Genomic DNA, 19,126 nt, shown 5'->3' with positions numbered 1-19,126 from the left:
GTAGCGGCACTCGACCTAGCATTAGGTTCGGGTGGAGAGGCCTCGGTGAGGTAACGAAGCTTGTCATCACCTTGGGCGGCTAGTTTGAGTTGGGCATCCAATCGGAGAAATTTGACCCATTCTTTTCAAGTTTACATCGATCCATAAAGGATCGGAACCATGAAGTATTAGTGAGAGGCGTGGCGTTGGTGTTTGGAGTGGCCATTTGTTATGAGAAATAAAAGTGGTCTACAAAACAAAATAGAAGGAATAAAACATATGTCGTTTTCATAATAATAATACTCGTTAAAATTTAATTTAAACAAGTTTTATTGCATTTATCTAGTGACCTCTACCCAACTTGATAAATGATTCCAAGACCCAAATTCATATTAATTTAGGCATCGGTAAAACCAAAAAACAATCCTTATCAATATAACTCGGTGGATTAACATTTTAATCGATTCTACTTTTAGAACTCTTGGTCGATAAATTTACATTAAAATTTATCTTTAGCCCGAAACACATCCGGCAACCGTCGAGAATACTTTCGTTGAGTTCAACCCAAATTTCGAATAAATGTGTCCATGATCCAAATTTACATCAACTTGGGTATCGGTAAAGCCGAAAACAACCCTCATCTTTATAAACTTGGTGGGTAGACATTTATCATCCACTTCCCCTACGTAACAAGGTTTGTACCCTGGTAAAGCCAAGTGCACTCCCTCACGAAATAGGTTTTCATGGTTTCTACTTTTTGGTAAGGCTATGTCTCAATTGATTATTTTAGCGAGAGGTAATGTCAATTTATTATCTATCACGTTTTAAGTGAACTAAAGCGGTGAACTACGATAATTATAATTGACACGGTCGATAAACTCGATTAAAAAAGATGATGCTTGTTTTAGTTATGGCGATTTAGCGATGCATGCAACATATAAATAAAATGCAAAGCATAAAATAAATCCTAGTATGGGCTTCCTAAAATAGAAAATCTAATTAACTATTACATATTCGGAAACCAACTTCATTGGTCCCTTGAACTTCGGTTTGGCACGCATCTCGAGGTAACACCGTCTTTATGTATCGCCTTCTTGAGTGACACCGTCTTCAAGGAACTCCGGAATAAATAAATTACATAACAAATTACATAATTTCTTATCATACATTTGTAATTACAATAAAATAAATATATTAAATTACAAAACGGTGATACGAGATCACAAAAATTACAACCGAATCGATATTCTCATACATTTCGGGTAATACCAATTAAAAACTAAGGCCATACTAAGTAAAAATTACATCATTCAAAAACTACATAAAATAAAATTATGACAATCATAAATAAAATGCAGCATTATAATATGTAAGAACATGCCCAATTTTATGCTAAATCGCCTATAAGGAGCCAATATCGTATATTAAACGGTTTTTACGGATTTAAGTGATTCAACCTTTTAAAATCACAATAAATTACATAAAATCATATTTATGCACAAGTTAATTACCCTAACCAACTTAGGACTCAAAATTAGTCTCCACTAACCATTTGACTATAATTAACTTATATTTCTTAAAATTGTTCATTAGTGTACTCAAAATTACAATAAAATGCTATAAACTTCAAATAAATCACAAAAATTTCAAATAAATTCAAATTTTGAAATTTGAGATTTAAACTCATGAACATTCTGGAAAAATACCATGACACTCATAATGTTCAAAAACTTAGGTTCAAAATTTCGAAAATTTAACGGAAAAACAATGTTGCGGTTTATCGGATTTATCAATAATAATCATAAAAACATGAGAAAAAATTATATTTATGAACTTTTCAATTTTAGATCTGAAATAGGTAATAAAATGCAACATCTGATGTTTTTCCTTAGTCATGAAGTATGTTTTAGCAATTATTCACTAATTAAGTCACTATTTATGTTATTTTTCATCAAAAAATTCATAAATCATGCATAAAGACTTCATTATAGCCTATTATTTTGCACACATCTTGTAAAATTGCATGTGACTACATACTAAATTTTTATGACCAGATTCGAAATATATCTCATATTAACCTATTTTTCATTTAAATTTGATTTTTATCATGAAAAATCCACATTTGGAGCATAAGAACTCCAAAAATTATGAAAATTTACAGGTCATCTAAAAATAATATATGTGAAAACATATCCAAAAACCACTGGAAAATTCGAAGTTTAGCTAATTTTAGTCCGAAAATGACATTTTTATCATAAAATCACATTTTTAATGCCATTATTATATAAAATGAACAATAAAAATTCCATAAATTAACCAAAAATCATAAATACATTTTAGGACCAGAAACTTTAACATGCATAATTTATTTCGTGATATATCATAATAACACAAATTTATAAGTTTTATATGTTAATCGTATAACTCGGAAAAACTATAATCGATTTGCATGCAAACAACCTAAGGCTCTGATACCACTTGTTAGAAATCAATATCTCATTACTTAACATATTCATATATGTGATGATTTAATTTAGTCATAAAATTAAACATTGATCTTATGCATGCAAACAATAATAAAAATAAGGAAGAAATCATCAACCCTTACATTGATATTTCGGATTTTTGGGCACAAGTGAGTTCTCCTACTCACTTGTTCTTGAGTTCTCCAAATATTGGATGAACAAGGATTCAAGTGTAGAATCCCTCCCAAGGATTAATACCCAAGGTAATCTCTTAATAAAATTAATATTATTATTACTAGAACAATATTAATTTAAATAAAATTGACCAAAATATTATTTTTGTTCTCTTAATTTCGGCTAAGAGAAGGGAGAAAAAGGAAGAATTTTATCTCTCTAAAACTCTTATTTTTAGATGTGTGTAAGAATGAATGAATACCCTAATAATTTTGGTAGTGTATAAGGTAAAAATTAAAGAGAAAAACCTATAGTTTTCTCTTCATAAAACCGGGTAGGAGGGGGAGCTTTTAGGGCCAATGCATGAGCAAGGTGTTCTTCACAAGATGCACTAGGTTTGCATGGCTAGGTTTAGGCAAATATGATTATCTTTACCACTTAGTTAATAACATAATAATTTCCTAAAACACCCCACTAATTCGGTCCATTTAGAGATAAAATGGATTCCATTTTATCTTTGTCAATTTGTCAATTTGTCACATGTCCCATGTCATGTAAAATTGTTATGTATTTTTAACATATTAAAAATCAACGCATTAATAAAAATACGTCATATACAAAATTGACTTAGTAATTCATAATTACTTGTACCAAAATATTTTACCAATTATAAATCACAACATCTTGTATTTATAATAAATTATTCATTCTAATGCAATTGTTTCCTTAAACAATAATTTCATCTAAGTAATAAAACAATTCGATCACTTAGACCGTTTCTTATTTAATCAAATTATAATGAGATACGTAAATATTACTTCCAAAATCGTCCGTCAATTTTGAATAATTTAATCAACCTGTATCGTCATACGATCAATTAAATAATCAATTAAGAGTGTTACCCTTTAGGTATGACCTAACGGGATCAACTGATCACCACCGTCTCACGACAGTAATGTCAAACTCTAGTCAGCCAATCATTACCGATATGTGTGGACCAGTTGACAGTAAAATATTACTTCCCAATTGTATTCTTTAGAATGAGACTTAAACATGTGATCATCATGATCAATAGTTGTGATCGCATTATTGTCGGAGGACACATATTCCAACAGTTAAATGTTATATCTCCCGGTCAAACTATAGACGTACCTTTGAATTTGAACCAAATTCTAAAGCAATACTACATGGCTGGGGCTGCTTATGACACCCCCCTATAACAATAGTCTTGCCCCCTATCTTCTCATTTGAAACAAAATCCTTCACGCAAACCCCTATTTTTCTTCCCTATTCACACACATGATCTAAAACAATCGCATCCCTTGAAAGATCGGTCCTTGTCTTCGAAACTTCTCTCAAATTTATCCAACCAAGTGAAAAACTAAATCCCTACTTCTAGAAAAATCCACAATTCAATGGAAACTAACCCTTGCCCTCGACAATGTTGTTAGAATTAAGATTTTACTTTAATATGGATTGATGGGGTCAAGATTAAGTTTATTAGTATGATCTTTTGAGGTTTCTTGTTATTATTCATGTTACCTATATGTTTTAATGCAAGCGATAATTTGCTGATAAATAACCTTATTTATTATCACTATCCTCGTTAAACTCATCACCCTCCACAAATGCACCCTCCCTCCACCCCACTAATTTACCCGCAAAATAAAATATCAGTCACTGTGATTAGTTCTTACAACTTGAAACAACCTCAAATCCACTAATATCTTTCTGCCACGTTTTACATCTAAGTAGTCATAAATCACATTCACCTCTATGAAACACCAATCTTTACTCCAGATGATATGGATCATCGTCTCCCTTATCGAAGATAATTTATTTCTCCTTCAACAAAGAAACGTTTAAGAAGCAATCTTCCCTCTTATCTATCTCCCTTACCCTTCCTAATCTTTTTCTCGTCCCCTCCCTTACCTCCATTCCGGATACTCAAACAAAGTGTTTGGGTACTATGTTTGTAAACTGAATAAGTTTGAATATTATATATATACACGAACTTTGCTATTTATTTCATTTTGCATAAATAAATCTTACTGCCTCCATCTCATTTTTATTGTCCTTTTTTCTTCAAATCTTATTATCTCATAATTATTATCCCCTTTCTAGATCTAGTAAAGAAAAATTTTAGTCAACCAACTCGTCGCAATCAACCTCATTCCCACTCGACACAACCTTTAGCCCAGTACTTAATCCCTTCGGTTCACACATAAAATGGTCTAAAATGCAAAACTTTCATCTCTCTCTTGAAAAGTCCATCTAACTAACAGAAAACTAACCGCTACTTTCTGAACTTCATCATTTTTACATCCCGTAAAGAATAAGTTGAACATGACAAAAAAAAATGCAGAAACTTAGGTTTTGTTTGATAACGACAGATTGAACAATTTTTTTTAGCATTTTGAGAGTTTTTACACTATTCAAATAACAAATGTGCTATTTTGAGTGTTGATCATCGACAAATTGAAATAGTAGATTGTGGTGTAATTGCTTGTTTTACATTATGACCTTTAATTAATATATTATAAGAAAAAAAATTGAGTTTTTTTTATCTCTGAAGAAATTAAAGATCAAATTTTATCTTTATCATATTTATAATTAATATTCTTCACTTAAAATATATAAATTTAAGTAAGTTCAAATAAGTTAGCTAAAAGTTATAAATCACAAATTGTACGAACCAGTATAATCATTTTTTTTATTAATATGAAATAAATGTCATAAATTTCATGAGATTATTAATGCGGTAGAGAACTATAGAAGAGTTGGCATGTACGTGACCCCCTTTTAGGTTTAAATTTTTTCATTTATTTTTATATTTTTGCCTAAAGGTGGTTAACGCATCGTATTATGCATGACGAATATCTCTCACCCATCCCCAATTCGTATCTCTCCCTAAATTATAGTGATGATGTGCTCAATTTACACAATATATATATATATATATATATATATATATATATATATATATATATATATATATATATATATATATATATATATATATATATACGGTTTTTTCTATCATATGCCCACTAGGCATAGGATAAGAAACCTAAAAAGGAAAGAATTAATGATATTTTTCTTTTAAAGTGATAGGACATTGCAATTTCCCATAAAAATCCACTAATTCTTTCTCCTTTTAGGTTTCTTATCCTATGCCTAGTGGGCATAGGATAGAAAAACTCGTATATATATATATATATATATATATATATATATATATATATATAGGAATGAGATCATGTGAGTATTAGTTATATATTTGAGGATTGAGGATTAATACTATGATAGGTATTTAGGGTGGAAACAAGGAAGGGCAAATTTGTAATTTAACAGTTGCCTATATAAACTACGTTTTACAACAATACCGTTATTTCCTCCTTTTTCTTCTTCTCCTTCAACTTTCTCTCTCTCGTAGCTTCTTCCTCCATTGTTGTTTGGAAAACCCTAGAATTTAGGCGTCATCTCCGTTTTTCGTCGTCATTCTTCACAATTATCATATTATTCCAATTAGTTCGTTTGTTCGTGCACGTAATTGGCGTTTTTAGATCCCTAAATTTCGAATTCGTCCTAACATTACTCTGTTTGTTCTTCTTTCGTTTCTATAATTTGAATTTCATCTTGCTTTTGTTTGTTATTTTCAATTTAATTTTGTGTTTCCTAAAATTCGAGACGTTTTTGTTTTATTTCCAGTGTTTTTTGCTCATTCTTCACAATTATCATATTATTCCAATTATTTCCTTTGTTCGGTGTACGTAATTGCCGTTTTTCGTCCTTATGTTTCGCCTTCGTTCTTATCTTACTCTGTTTGTTCTTATTTATTTGTTATTTTCTATTTAATTTTGTGCTTCCTTAAAATTCGCATGACGTTTTTGTTTGATTTCCAGGTTTTCCGCTCAAATCTTTGCGTCTTCAATCTTCATTGCGATGTCCGGTATGTTATTCTTCTTAGTTTTGTACTTTCGGCGTATTCTCGAAATCTCTGCGTATTCTCTCTTTATTTTGTACTTTCAGACTTTCAATCACATGTTCTTCATACTTTTGGTACATATTTTTTGTTCATTGACGTTCTTATTTTTCTCAATATGTGATATTGTTTTCTACACTGGTTATATTGTTTATGTTGATATGTACCATTGTATATTCACGTTTGTGATATTGTTTTTCAACTTCATGTGTGATATTTGTTCCAGAGTACGTGATATTGTTTTCCTGGATATGTGATATTGTTCGTGCACTGTGTGATATTGTTCTGCAACATTCTTTGTGATATCATTTTCCATCTTCATGTGTGATATTTTTCCCAAACAACGTGATATTGTTTTCCTGGATATGTGATATTGTTCAGCCACTTGTGTGATTTTGTTTTCGTCCATATCTTTTAGACTTTTTCTTGTTATTTTACATTTTACTTTTCTTGCCAGATCCTACAAGTAATGTAACTTCTTCTTCCTGTAATGATCTTCATGTCTCTGCCATTACCTCTAAAGATAGTAATGATATTGTTGAGTCTTCACTTACTTCTACCGTTCGATTGAACCCCGATGCATCTAGTTCTACTCCACATGTTGAACAACATTCTATTCCTTCTCGTGTGCATCAACTACTTTTGGACTCCACCTGGTGGTAGTGAATTGTGGACAAGGAATGTTGCACCTGAGTTTAAACCTTATATTGGTCAGTTGTTTGGGACGTTGGCAGAAGCTATTAGTTTTTATGATGTGTATCTTTGAAGCATGTGGTTTTGAACCTAGGAAGTCTTCTCAAAAAAGGTCATTTCGGTGATGTGAAGTATAAATTTGTTGTTTGCAACCGTGAAGGTTTTAGAGATCGTAAGAGGAAGGCTATTGTTTTAGATAGTGGAAAGGAGCAGGCAACTCCCAGGCCTTTTGATATCAGGAACACTAAATTAACTAGGATTGGTTGTACTGCTATGATTGAGTTTCGCTATAATGGGGATGGTTATGTTGTTTTTCAGTTTCATGAGTGGCATAATCACCGTCTTTGTTCACTTAGAAATCAACAGTTTCAAAAAAAACACAGGCACCTCCATCTTTACCATAAAAAGACAATTATTGATCATTCAAGGGTTAATCAAGGGCCAACAAGGGAATTTAGAAATGTCAAGGAATATGTAGATGGCTATGAGAATGTTGGAGCTCAACTGGTTGATTTTAAGAATTTTGGAAGGGATATCAAATGTTTCATAGGAGACCGGGATGCTCAACTGTTTGTTAACTATTTTGAGGATAAACGTGATACCACTGAAGGTTTTTACTTTGCTTATGAGGTGGATTCTGGTAAATGCTTGGTTCGTGCGTTTTGGTGTGATGCAGAGTCTCGTAGAAACTATGCTTTGTTTGGTGATTACATCACTTACGATCCAACTTACAATACGAATAAGTATTGTATGCTTTTCACTCCTTTTACTGGCGTAGACCACCACAAAAGGTCAGTTACTTTTGCTTCTGCGTTGCTATTTCATGAGGATGAAGATTCGTTCACATGGGTCTTTCAAAAGTTCCTTGATGCTATGGGACAACGAGAGCCACATCGTATAATAACCGATCGGTGTCTTTGGAATAAAGCGGGTTTGCGTCTTTGTCTTCAAACATGCTAAGCGCAGATATTGCATGTGGCATATCATGCAAAAGCTTACTGATAAGGTTGGGCCTTCAATTTCGAGAGAGACTGATTTTGTCAGCCGTTTAAATGTTATTGTTTGGGATGCTGAGTTAGAACCTCTTGAATTTGAAGAAAAGTGGTGTCAGTTGGTCAATGAGCATAATCTTGACGGTAATTCCTGGTTGTCAACCATGTTTAGAAAAAGGAGGAAATGGATCCCAGCTTATTTTCGTGATGTTCCTATGGGTTGTCTATTACGAACAACTCAACGTTCTGAGAGTCAGAATAATTTTTTCAAACGTTTTGAAAATGCACATGGTACACTTGTTGAATTCTTGATGCGGTTTTAAAGTGCCATTGATGTACATCGCCATACTCAAAAACAACTTGATAGAGACGATGATTGTACTCTTCCACAATTAGCGACTTCTCTTAAGTTGGAAGCTCATGCTTCCAAGGTTTATACAAATGCTGCTTTCTCAGATTTTCAAGTAAAAGCTTCTGCTTCTATTTGTTCCCTTAGTGTTGGTGGCTTCACACCACCTGCAAACGGTGTAGAATTAATTGGTATTCCTGATGCCAGAACGCAGAAGACCTACCAAGTCGTCTACAATTCTCTAACGAATGACGCTGAATGTTCTTGCAAGTTGTTCAACAGGAAGGGTATTATTTGTAGACACATTATCTGGGTTTACTCGGAAAACAAGTCCACACTTTGCCCGATAAATACATTCTTATGCGGTGGACCAAGAATGCACATAAGATCCCTCTTTATGGTCCACATGGTGAGTTAATTGAGGATTTTGATGCCACTGATTTACGAAAGATGGAAATGTGCAAGTTATGGTCAGACTTCTACGCGACCATCAGTGTGCTCAAGAATGTGTCTACGAAGGACATCACTGATCTTGTTGACACCCTTAAACAATTCAGGGTGAAACTCAATCCGCAATCAGAGTCAATGACCAAAGAGCAGGAGTTGGAGATGCTTCTTGGGTGCAGTTCCTCAACTGAGGTGAGGATTTTACCACCTCGTCAGGCAAAGAACAATGGTAGCGGGAAGAGAATAATCTCCAAAAAGCAACAATGCATAGCTAAAGCGGAGAAGCCTAAAAGGCTTTGTCGTAATTGCAAACAAATGGCTCACCATGATAAACGAATCGTCCTAATGCTTTTGTACCGATGCCGACAATAAGGTATGTTCACCATGAACAGTCTATGTATGAAACTTTTTATCTATGTTGTATGGTCACGAGTCAAAAACAATACCACATGTTATTTAAAATAATATCACATCTTATACTAAAAAGATCACTATTTGACGATACAGAATTTGATATTATTTGAGGATAAAAGAATGTGTCAACACATCTGTCTCAACTTTCTTTTATATTTTCCTGGTAATTTTAGAAACAATACCACATCTTGTTAGAAATAATATCACACTTTTGTAGTACAGTATCACCGCTTGAGGATAACGAGAATGTGATATTGTTTGTAATTGTTCGAGATAGAAACAATATCACATTTCATTTGAAATAATATCACTCCTTATATAAAATAATATCACTGTTTCACCTTTTTGTATTTTCGGGGTAGTTCGGATGAGGATGATTGATGATGGTTGATCGGTCGAAGGAGTTTTTGTTGATGGCGCTCATTAATTATAGCAAGCAAACAAATAGACGACATTCTTTATGACTAGTATATTAATATAGACCACAAAATTCATTAAAGTATAAATTATACTTTATTTTATATAGAAAGTACTCGTACTCGGAGAATATTTGATTATTTTATTTGTCTCAGTTGTCTTGTTTTTGTATTTTTTGATACTGAGAAACAATATCACACCTTACATTTATATATTTCACATCTTACTCTAAAAAAAGATCACTACATCAGGACTACTATATATGCCTTTTGCTTTAAGATTTTCACATCTTGTGTTTTGTGTGTTGTCAAAATATGGCAGTTCATAATATGCTTCTGCAGTTTTCTAACACAATATCAACTTGTGTACACAACAATATCACAACATAGTGAAAACAATATCAACGTAAGACTTAAACTAACATATTCATATTGTGATATTGTTTAGACATCCGTGTGATATTGTTTAACATACTTGTGCGATCTCGAGAAGCAATATCAACTCGTGTACACAACAATATCACAACATTCTAAAAACAATATCAACGTGAGATTTAACATTCCATATCCATAGTGATATTTAAAAGTAAACAGTGTGGTATTGTTTTAGCCTCGTGTGATATTGAGAAGCAATATCACAAAGAACTATTACACAATATCACACCAAACGTGAAATAATATCACACTTTAGCAACAGTTAGATGACATCCAAAATAGCCATCACTACTTTACCATTATAAAAAGTTACCATTAAATTCGTTTTTGTACTACCATTACATACCCTTTAGTTTAATTACAACTTCGTTCTAACAAATATAGTAGTCCTAATTCCTTCCTCTTCCTCTACCGCGGTTCTTCGGATTTGCAACGGTCTTAATCCTACCACGTTTGTATGTTACTGCGGGCTCGTTCCTACGATCTTCACCATCTTTTCCGAATCGGCTCCTCTCGTAAAGCATATCCATACCAACAGTCATTTATTATTTCGGACACCTTTGTCCTAATTACTATCTATATTTTTGTATATACAATTGTAAATTGTTTTTACCTTTTCCTAGGAGATTGCCGAAGAATTGGCAATTCTGTGTTAATAATCGGTTTCTTAGTACAATCCTCCTTTCTTTGTTTCCTAACATCTTCTTTATTTGTCACCTCCACAATAACATCGCATTCTCTTTTGTTTGAACTTCGCCATTGGTACTTCCTCTTTTCGCTTCCCTTTCGCCTTTTCGTTGTTCTTCCTATGTTGCTTCAATGTCTTCCATATTTCATCCTTCCCATCTGAAAATTCTTTTACTTTTTCGATCAAAGGTGTTCTGTTCTCATTTATGTCGCCTAAAAGCAATCTTCGCTGCCATTCTAGCCGATAGTATCGCCTATACACTTTTTGGTTCAGGTCGGCTTCAAACATTACACCCTCATATCGAATCATGTGCATCATTAAGAAGTTCCCAGACTCAGTATTGTTCATCTATGTCTTTTGCCAAGGGAAGTTGATGTTGACAACATCAAACGTTATTATATCATCTGCTCTTTCCACGTTCTTCTTTGCTAAGTAGTCACTCATGTGCTCCGCCTACAATATTACGGTTCACCATTAGTAATAATTTCACAAAACAGTAAATCCATTATTTCAATGTTACTATACAAGCAATACTTTAAAGAACTATCAATTAATCATACCACCAAATCTGCAACTTTGTGTATTTGTGTTTGCTCCCAGTCGGGGTACTCTGTGTTGTCCAAAGACTTCCTTGTCTCGGTTTTGAAATTTATACAAACACAGTAAATAATGCTCTTTCCATACCATTGAAATAAAAACCAGATCGCTTGCACAGTTACAGTGGAACCGTGTTTCTTCTAATGAATTCGTCCCATTCTTCGAACATCTTTTCTTTAATCAATTCCCTGTCTCTAGCTCCTTCGGTTTTAATTTCCTGTTTTGAATATATATGTTACAAGTCCTATTTTAGTTTTAAAGAGTGATTATATTTAATCAAACTAAATGGACAGCTTACCATGTGTCGAATCCCAAAAAACATCACACTTGTTTCACATTTTTCTGTGTGCTCAATATGGTTCAGAATGAGGGACCAACATTCAATCACATTGCTACTGACATGCTCATTAGGAAGCAATGACAATATATCGTTTCTGACAAGATATTGATCATTACTGAATTTGGCAACCACCTCACTGCTCCAAACATTAACACAAACCAAATTAAAATAGTGCACACAATATCACACTTCTCTAAAAACAATATCACATCCCTTAAGAAACAGTATCACAAAAAATAGCAGTTATGATAAAATAAAAGTACCATCAAATTTAAATAGTGCAAACAATATCACACTACTCTGAAAACAATATCACACTCTTTAAGAAACAGTATCACAGAAACATACTCTAATGGGAAACTGTGGTCGTCCAATAGGCAGTAGTCAAGCACTTGTTTCTCATGGTCAACATCTTTGCACACAGTGATTTGTTAGCCTTCATAAACCTTGAGACGACCTCCACGTTAGAATCTGTCACACCACAGTTGTATGTGCTCCCAAGGCCATCCGATTTCCCCCTCCCTCGCTTCCCACCCACTTTGGCAGAACCATCTTCTACCACACCTACAAAAATATTTATTTTTGTTATTTGAATATATAATGCTTATATATAATGAAAATAAGTCAGTGTTGAAGAAAATAACCTGTTTTTTTTACAGGAGTTTGAACATTCTTTTTCCCACCTTTCCCTCTCTTTCTTTTGCTTGCTGCTTTCCTCTTTGCTACTAATTTAGGCAACAGTGTCCCTTTGATTGCATTAAGGTTTGTAACCTTCCTCAGGACCTGACTCCTACATTTATTTAAATCGCTCAACACAAACGTTCGCAATCTCTCCCCCGTACAATCGCCTCTTCTTTTCATCGTTCAGTTCACATTTAAAATCTTCACCCACAAAAAACATCATGTGGAACATCATGAATAATCCACAATCCATGTTCAACTCTTTTGTTTGCCAATCAAAGGCGACATTTGTCAGCACATAGTCCTGTACTTTCGCCCCACTTGCATAACCTTTACTGTTGAGGTAGTGCCCGTAAACAGCTCCCTGTTTATGTTTATAAAAAATAACTATCAAATTTCAATCTTTAGCTAACAAAAGCATTATATCCTTAGTTATTATTTTTAAATATAGTACTTACAGTTAAATGAGCAAGGTGTACATGCTCCTCGTCCTCAAAATGATCATAATCTTGGTTGTCCAAGTAGAACATTTTTTCCCTCTTGGTGTCAATACAGACGCAAATGTAGTGGTCTTCATATAGCAAAGGTATGAACACCTATAGAAATATTTTATAGAAAATAACATTGTCATTCACAGACCATAGCATACAATATCACAAGTAATGAGTAACAATATCACAGAATATATAATACAATATCACAACTAAAATAGCTACCTGATTTAAAAAACAATATCAATACTTACTTCGACAATATCGATAATTAACTTAAAAGATCGGATAATTAACTTAACAAAGATTTAACTAAAAGTACTTTTAAATTCTTACCATATCTCGAATTTAAATTCAAGTGGTCATTTATATTGATTTGACCACATATCCCATGTCCTCCATACGTCTTCCTTGATCTTGTCGGTTCATCAACATTTTCTTCATCTACAAGTAAGATTTTCTTCATACCACCCTGTTTGTTTATAACATAATTGATTAGTCGTGTTGATGATTTTTCCACGTAATTTAAAACACAAGGAACACATGAGGTTTATGTTTCCCATACCGAGTGGGCAAGGCCATAGAAAATCCTTGCCGGTCCGTTTCTTTGTCTTTTGGCGCCATTTCAAACGATTGAGCAATATTGCCCATGCCTCAATAACCACTTTCGCTTCTATTTTAGTGTCGAGCAACAAAGACTCAATATCGCTCTTTGGTATGTTATGGTAAATACCAAAGTCACGGATAATCTCTCGTACCATTTTCCAAAAAAATTAGCATATTAGTTTTTAAATTATTTTTATGTAGTAGATTAATTAATGTCTTACATTCAAAAAATAAACTTGCGTCTTCTTAATCGCATGATCTGTAAGGAAGCAATAATCCATGACTTCCTTCCGACGCTTCAAGACAGTCTCAAATAAATGGTCCTGTCGACCATGAAATCGAGACAAGTGCAAGAACCCCTGTCTTGCAAACCACAGTCCATAGTACACCCCAAATTATGAGGTACCATATCTCGCCGATTCGGTATTTTGTTCATCTTTGTCTGCGTGCAACAAATAGTCATTGATGCTCCACGTTCTCTCTGTTTCCAATCGAACATTTGGAAGAACCTCCTTCATATGAGACCCCACACTTTTATCATCATTTTTCTCCCGACCTCTTTTCCGGACTCCACGTTCTTAGTATTCGGTCCTCAACAGTTGGTACATTGTTAACATTTTCCTCAACATCTTTTCCAATTCCCTCTTTAACATTTGTTACGCCCTCAACATTTGCTGTATTCCCATCCCTTTTTGCAGCCTCCTCATTCATTTCCTGAACCTCTTTTTCAATGCCCTCATTTGGTTTATCTGTGTTAACCTTCTGAACAGTCTTGGTCCCTCCTAAACCAACATTGATTACACTTTCATCAAGCTGTGTCAACACATCTGTCTCCTCATTTATTTTTCCACACTCTTTTTCACCGTCTTCTTGATTTAGTGTATCACGATTCAACTCTTCAACGAGACTTCCTACTCCTACACCAATACTGGATATAACATCATTCAATTTTGAATTCATGTCATTATCCAGTCCATCATCTTGGTCTTCATCATCACCACTGTCCAAGTTAGTAACATCATTAATATCATCATCCTGTTGTTTGTCATCACATGCCAAGTCATCATCACGTTCGTAGATCTTTATCCGTACATCCACCGTATTTTTGTTCAATTCCTTGTCGCACTTTCAACATTTCAGTCCAAACATCAAATGATGGCATCCCTTCTTTTGCTTTCTTCATTTCATATGACCTCGCTATCAACATGTCCATCAAGTTATGATACCCAACATCTTTCATGAAAGGCAGCATTTGAGTCTCTCGTTGTATCTTGTTTCGGGATTTTCAACTTCTTCTTCAAAAAAAGATGTTCTTTAGGATCAACATCTTCCGCACCATTTACCTTCGCACCAGATTGTGTAGATGTAGTTGCTTTACCCATTGAACTTTTTGCTTTCATAGTGATCAGTTTTCTCATGTTACGTACATACCTACCTATGAACAATTCATTGTCCCTTTTCATACGTAGATAAATTTCATGAGCACGCTGCCAAATTACAAAATAAATATATTAAACACTAAAATAGAGTCTTAGATAATAAGAAGATATGACACAATAATAAGGTTTTTAATATCAACTTTCATAACAATATCACAGCGTACTACAAATAATATCACACTAGTGCAAAAACAATATCATAACATTTTTTAAATCAATATCACAACAATCTGTTATTCAATATCATTTGCTTTTCTAAACTATATCACAATTATCAATTAACAATATCACAATATCATACAATATATCAAACAATATCATATCTAAAATAATTATCAGATAGCAAATGCTTTTATTCAATATCAATATCATAATAATATCACAGCAGACTCAAAACAATATCACACTAGTTCAAAAACAATATCACAATAATATTTTAATATCATAGCTAAAATAATTATCAGTTAGAAATTTATTTCATTAGTGCTTACATCCATTGCCCTTGCTCTGATTTGTTCATCAGTTTCAACACCACTAGGCAACTTCACCATCATATACCCCTCTTTTGTTTCCACTTGACTTCATGATCGACGTCCGAGTCAGAATATCTCTGAAGGCTATTTGAAGAATATGGTGTTTTTTAGGGACTTCTTGTTTTCGATGATGGGGATAAGTCTTGAATCTTTGATATTGGAGCATTCCCCAAAGATCCTGTTTTTTTTTCTCATCATCCACTCTCTTTGACAATTTTTTATCGTCCCAATGTTGGATGAGTGGTAAAGTGTGTTCCAAAACATCACCCTTGAAATCGAACCTATGCATATATGCTAGCATAATAACTATTACGCATCCACTGACAGTTGACTTTCCCCCTTCTTTGAACACCCTAACACTTCTAACCATTTCCTCAAATACGTATTCACACCAATCAAATTGGCTTATCCTTGTCACATGCTCAACGACCTTTACCAGTTTCAAGTCCGGAGATTTATTTGAAGACGGTGCTAGGAAAATAGACATGCTGTAAATTACAAACATTCTTTTAACTTCATCTCCAAAGATCATTACATTCCATCAGTCTTTCATGTACATCTTTGACCATAATTGGAGTCAAGTACTCTCCAATCCAAACTTTGCCCTCCATGCATTTTTCACCTTTGTGTCTGTCACAAGAAAGTGGTGTTTCCCATGTGAGCGACGTCCACTTTCCGACCTTGTCGAGGAAGTTGAAATATGTCATGCACATCGTCTTTCGTCAACAGAAATCAAATTTTTTGTTTTGAACATGTTGCTTGTGTGATCAAATGCCTTCAAAGAAGCAATTTGAGAATTCCATGTGGAATTTTTGTTAGTTTCAACTCTAACAATCCACCAAAGCCAACATCGAAACTTGACCTTCCTTTGTTCTTCATTTAAGTTGGCAATCAACTCAACCAATTTCAGTGGCCTACATTTAGTTTGAAACGGTTGCACCTTCTTCTTTTTTGATCTCAGTCGCTCTACCTCTCGCATCCTGTACCACCAATTCGGCATCTTTGTTTCTATCAGTCTTTGATTTCTTTTTTGATGGTTGGCCCATTTTTTTGTTGACGGCAGGATGCTCTTCAACTTCATCCTGTAACACCATTTCGTCAGCTTTACTTTTATTTTCATTACCATTTTTTGACCTCTTGCTTGGTTGTTCAACCTCGTCATTTTTTGATCTCCTCTTTCTCGTGTATGTTTTTTCAGATTGTTTTGAAGCTGTCAAGTCCATTCTGCTGAATCAATATCACACTTCATTAGACATAATTTCACACCTTATTCAAAATAACATCACTATTGTATGCCACTGGTAATAAGTATTTTTAAAGGAGTATACAGTTTCGTATTTCTGTAAACACTATCAATAATAGAACTACACAAAATTCATGAAGATTCAGTACCACTAATATTCAGATTCAATATCAGACCATACAAGTAACAGTATTACAAGTTTGTCTTCCTCATTGCTAACACATATATCAACGTTATTCATTGTACTGAACAGAAACTCTCAATTCATGAACCTCATTGTCAAACAAATTCAATTCAGTGTTATGAAATTGTACTCGTTCACATTTAACCAAACGTTTAACCCTAATTTTCGCGATTCAAACAATTTGCAACCGTTATTTTGACAAATACACAATTTTGAACTTTCAATTTCAAAATCGAACAGTGTTCAAACGAATAATTAAACGGTTTATTATATTAAACAGTTTTTTAACCAGTTTTAACCCTAATTTTTCACAATTAAACAATGTCGAACTTTGAATATCACAAATAAACAATGGAACAGTGTTTAAACATAAATTTCTTCATTGAATATGTTAAAACCTATTCTTAATTGATAAAAACAATACGAAATACTTATTTTGCACTTCGAACAATGTCGAACCCTAATTTTTCGGAGTCGCACAATATTCAACGCTAATTTAGCAGATTTAAAGAGGCAAATATGCAATTTCAACTGTAACAGAAAAACATTCAATTAACAACTACGAAGTTGTACAATTATATGAAAATTATTGGAAATTAACGAAGTTTATCAATAATTTTGATACTTAAACTAACAAATACTCGATTTTAACAATGATTTCACTAAAATTGAAGTCCTCGAGAGAATTAAGACAAAATTGTACCGATTTTCGGTCAAAATGCAATTGAATTGAACAATGATTAGTATTTTTTCGTAAATTGTTGTTGATTCGCGTTAATAATCGGGAATTTTAGTGGTTTTTTGAGTTTTTAGAGAGAGAAAGTGAGAAGTCGAAAAAAACTGCTTGCGGTTATGAATTTCAAAAGGCGTGCGTGTTCTGCATTTTTTGTTACCTTTTTCTTAAGTGATATTGTTTAGTTTATTGCGCGATATTGTATCCGTTACTCAATCCTCAAATATTTAGGGGTTCTCACCGGATCCCGACTCTCTCTCTCTCTCTCTCTCTCTCTCTCTCTCTCTCTCTCTCTCTCTCTCTCTCTCTCTCTCTCTATATATATATATATATATATATATATATATATATATATATAGAGATATATATATATATATATATATATATATATATATATATCTCTATATATATATATATATATATATATATATATATAGAGAGAGAGAGAGAGAGAGAGAGAGTTAGGTTCTTGTGAGTTTTGTTTCTTATGGTGGCATGACGAATATCTCTCACCCTTCCCCAATTCGTATCTCTCCCTAAATTATAGTGATGATGTCCTCAATTTGCACAATATATATATATATATATATATATATATATATATATATATATATAGAGGAAGGATCAACTAAGGTCCATTATATATTTGAGTCCATAAGTCCTTCTAAGGGCCATTGGATCAAGGCAATGGAAGGCTAAGATTTGATGTCAATATGTGGCTACAAATTAATCCCTCCACCTTTTCTCTAATTAACTCATCAATTCAATAAAACAACCTCACTAATCATTCATCATCTCATTATCACAATTCCTCCTCCTCTCTCTACATCTCACTTTTCTCTCTTCTCTAAAAAAAACCCCAAAATCCCAAAAAACCAAAACCCAAATAAATCACCCACTCCTCTCATCTTCATTCACCACCACCCACCACCACCCCATCCGACACCAACTAACCACCCACCACCGCCGCCACCACACCGCCGCCACCGCACCGCCGCCAATTTTTTTTTTTTTTTTTTTTTTTTTTCGTTTTGTGTTAATTTGTATGTTTTGAGTTGTTTTTTCCATTCATTATTTTTTTTGTCTTTTATTTTATTTTAGTTGTCTTTTATTTTGTTAGTTCTCATTTATTATTCATTTTCTTAAATCTCTTTTTAGTATACGTTTTTTTTAAGATTTCGTGTTTTAAATCTCGTTTTTTTTTTTTGTGAGATACTTTTTTTCATCTAAGACAATAATGGA

The 19,126-nt window shown here is 33.3% G+C and overlaps 1 protein-coding gene across 1 annotated transcript in view; it reads left to right on the top strand.

The window, feature by feature from the left end:
- Positions 1-10,152, top strand: part of LOC141634278 (sugar transporter ERD6-like 6) — a 44,669-nt gene extending 34,517 nt beyond the window's left edge. Inside the window, exons 6-8 of the mRNA XM_074446505.1 lie at positions 6,330-6,385; positions 6,524-6,574; positions 9,861-10,152. Coding sequence (XP_074302606.1) covers positions 6,330-6,385; positions 6,524-6,574; positions 9,861-9,879 — 126 coding nt within the window. The 3' untranslated portion in view covers positions 9,880-10,152. The remainder of the gene's footprint in view (positions 1-6,329; positions 6,386-6,523; positions 6,575-9,860) is intronic.
- The last annotated feature ends 8,974 nt before the right edge of the window (positions 10,153-19,126 follow it).

The sequence above is a fragment of the Silene latifolia genome, chromosome Y (assembly GCF_048544455.1).
Source record: "Silene latifolia isolate original U9 population chromosome Y, ASM4854445v1, whole genome shotgun sequence".
Taxonomy (NCBI): Eukaryota; Viridiplantae; Streptophyta; class Magnoliopsida; order Caryophyllales; family Caryophyllaceae; genus Silene; species Silene latifolia.
This window is presented reverse-complemented; position numbering and strand designations above follow the sequence as displayed.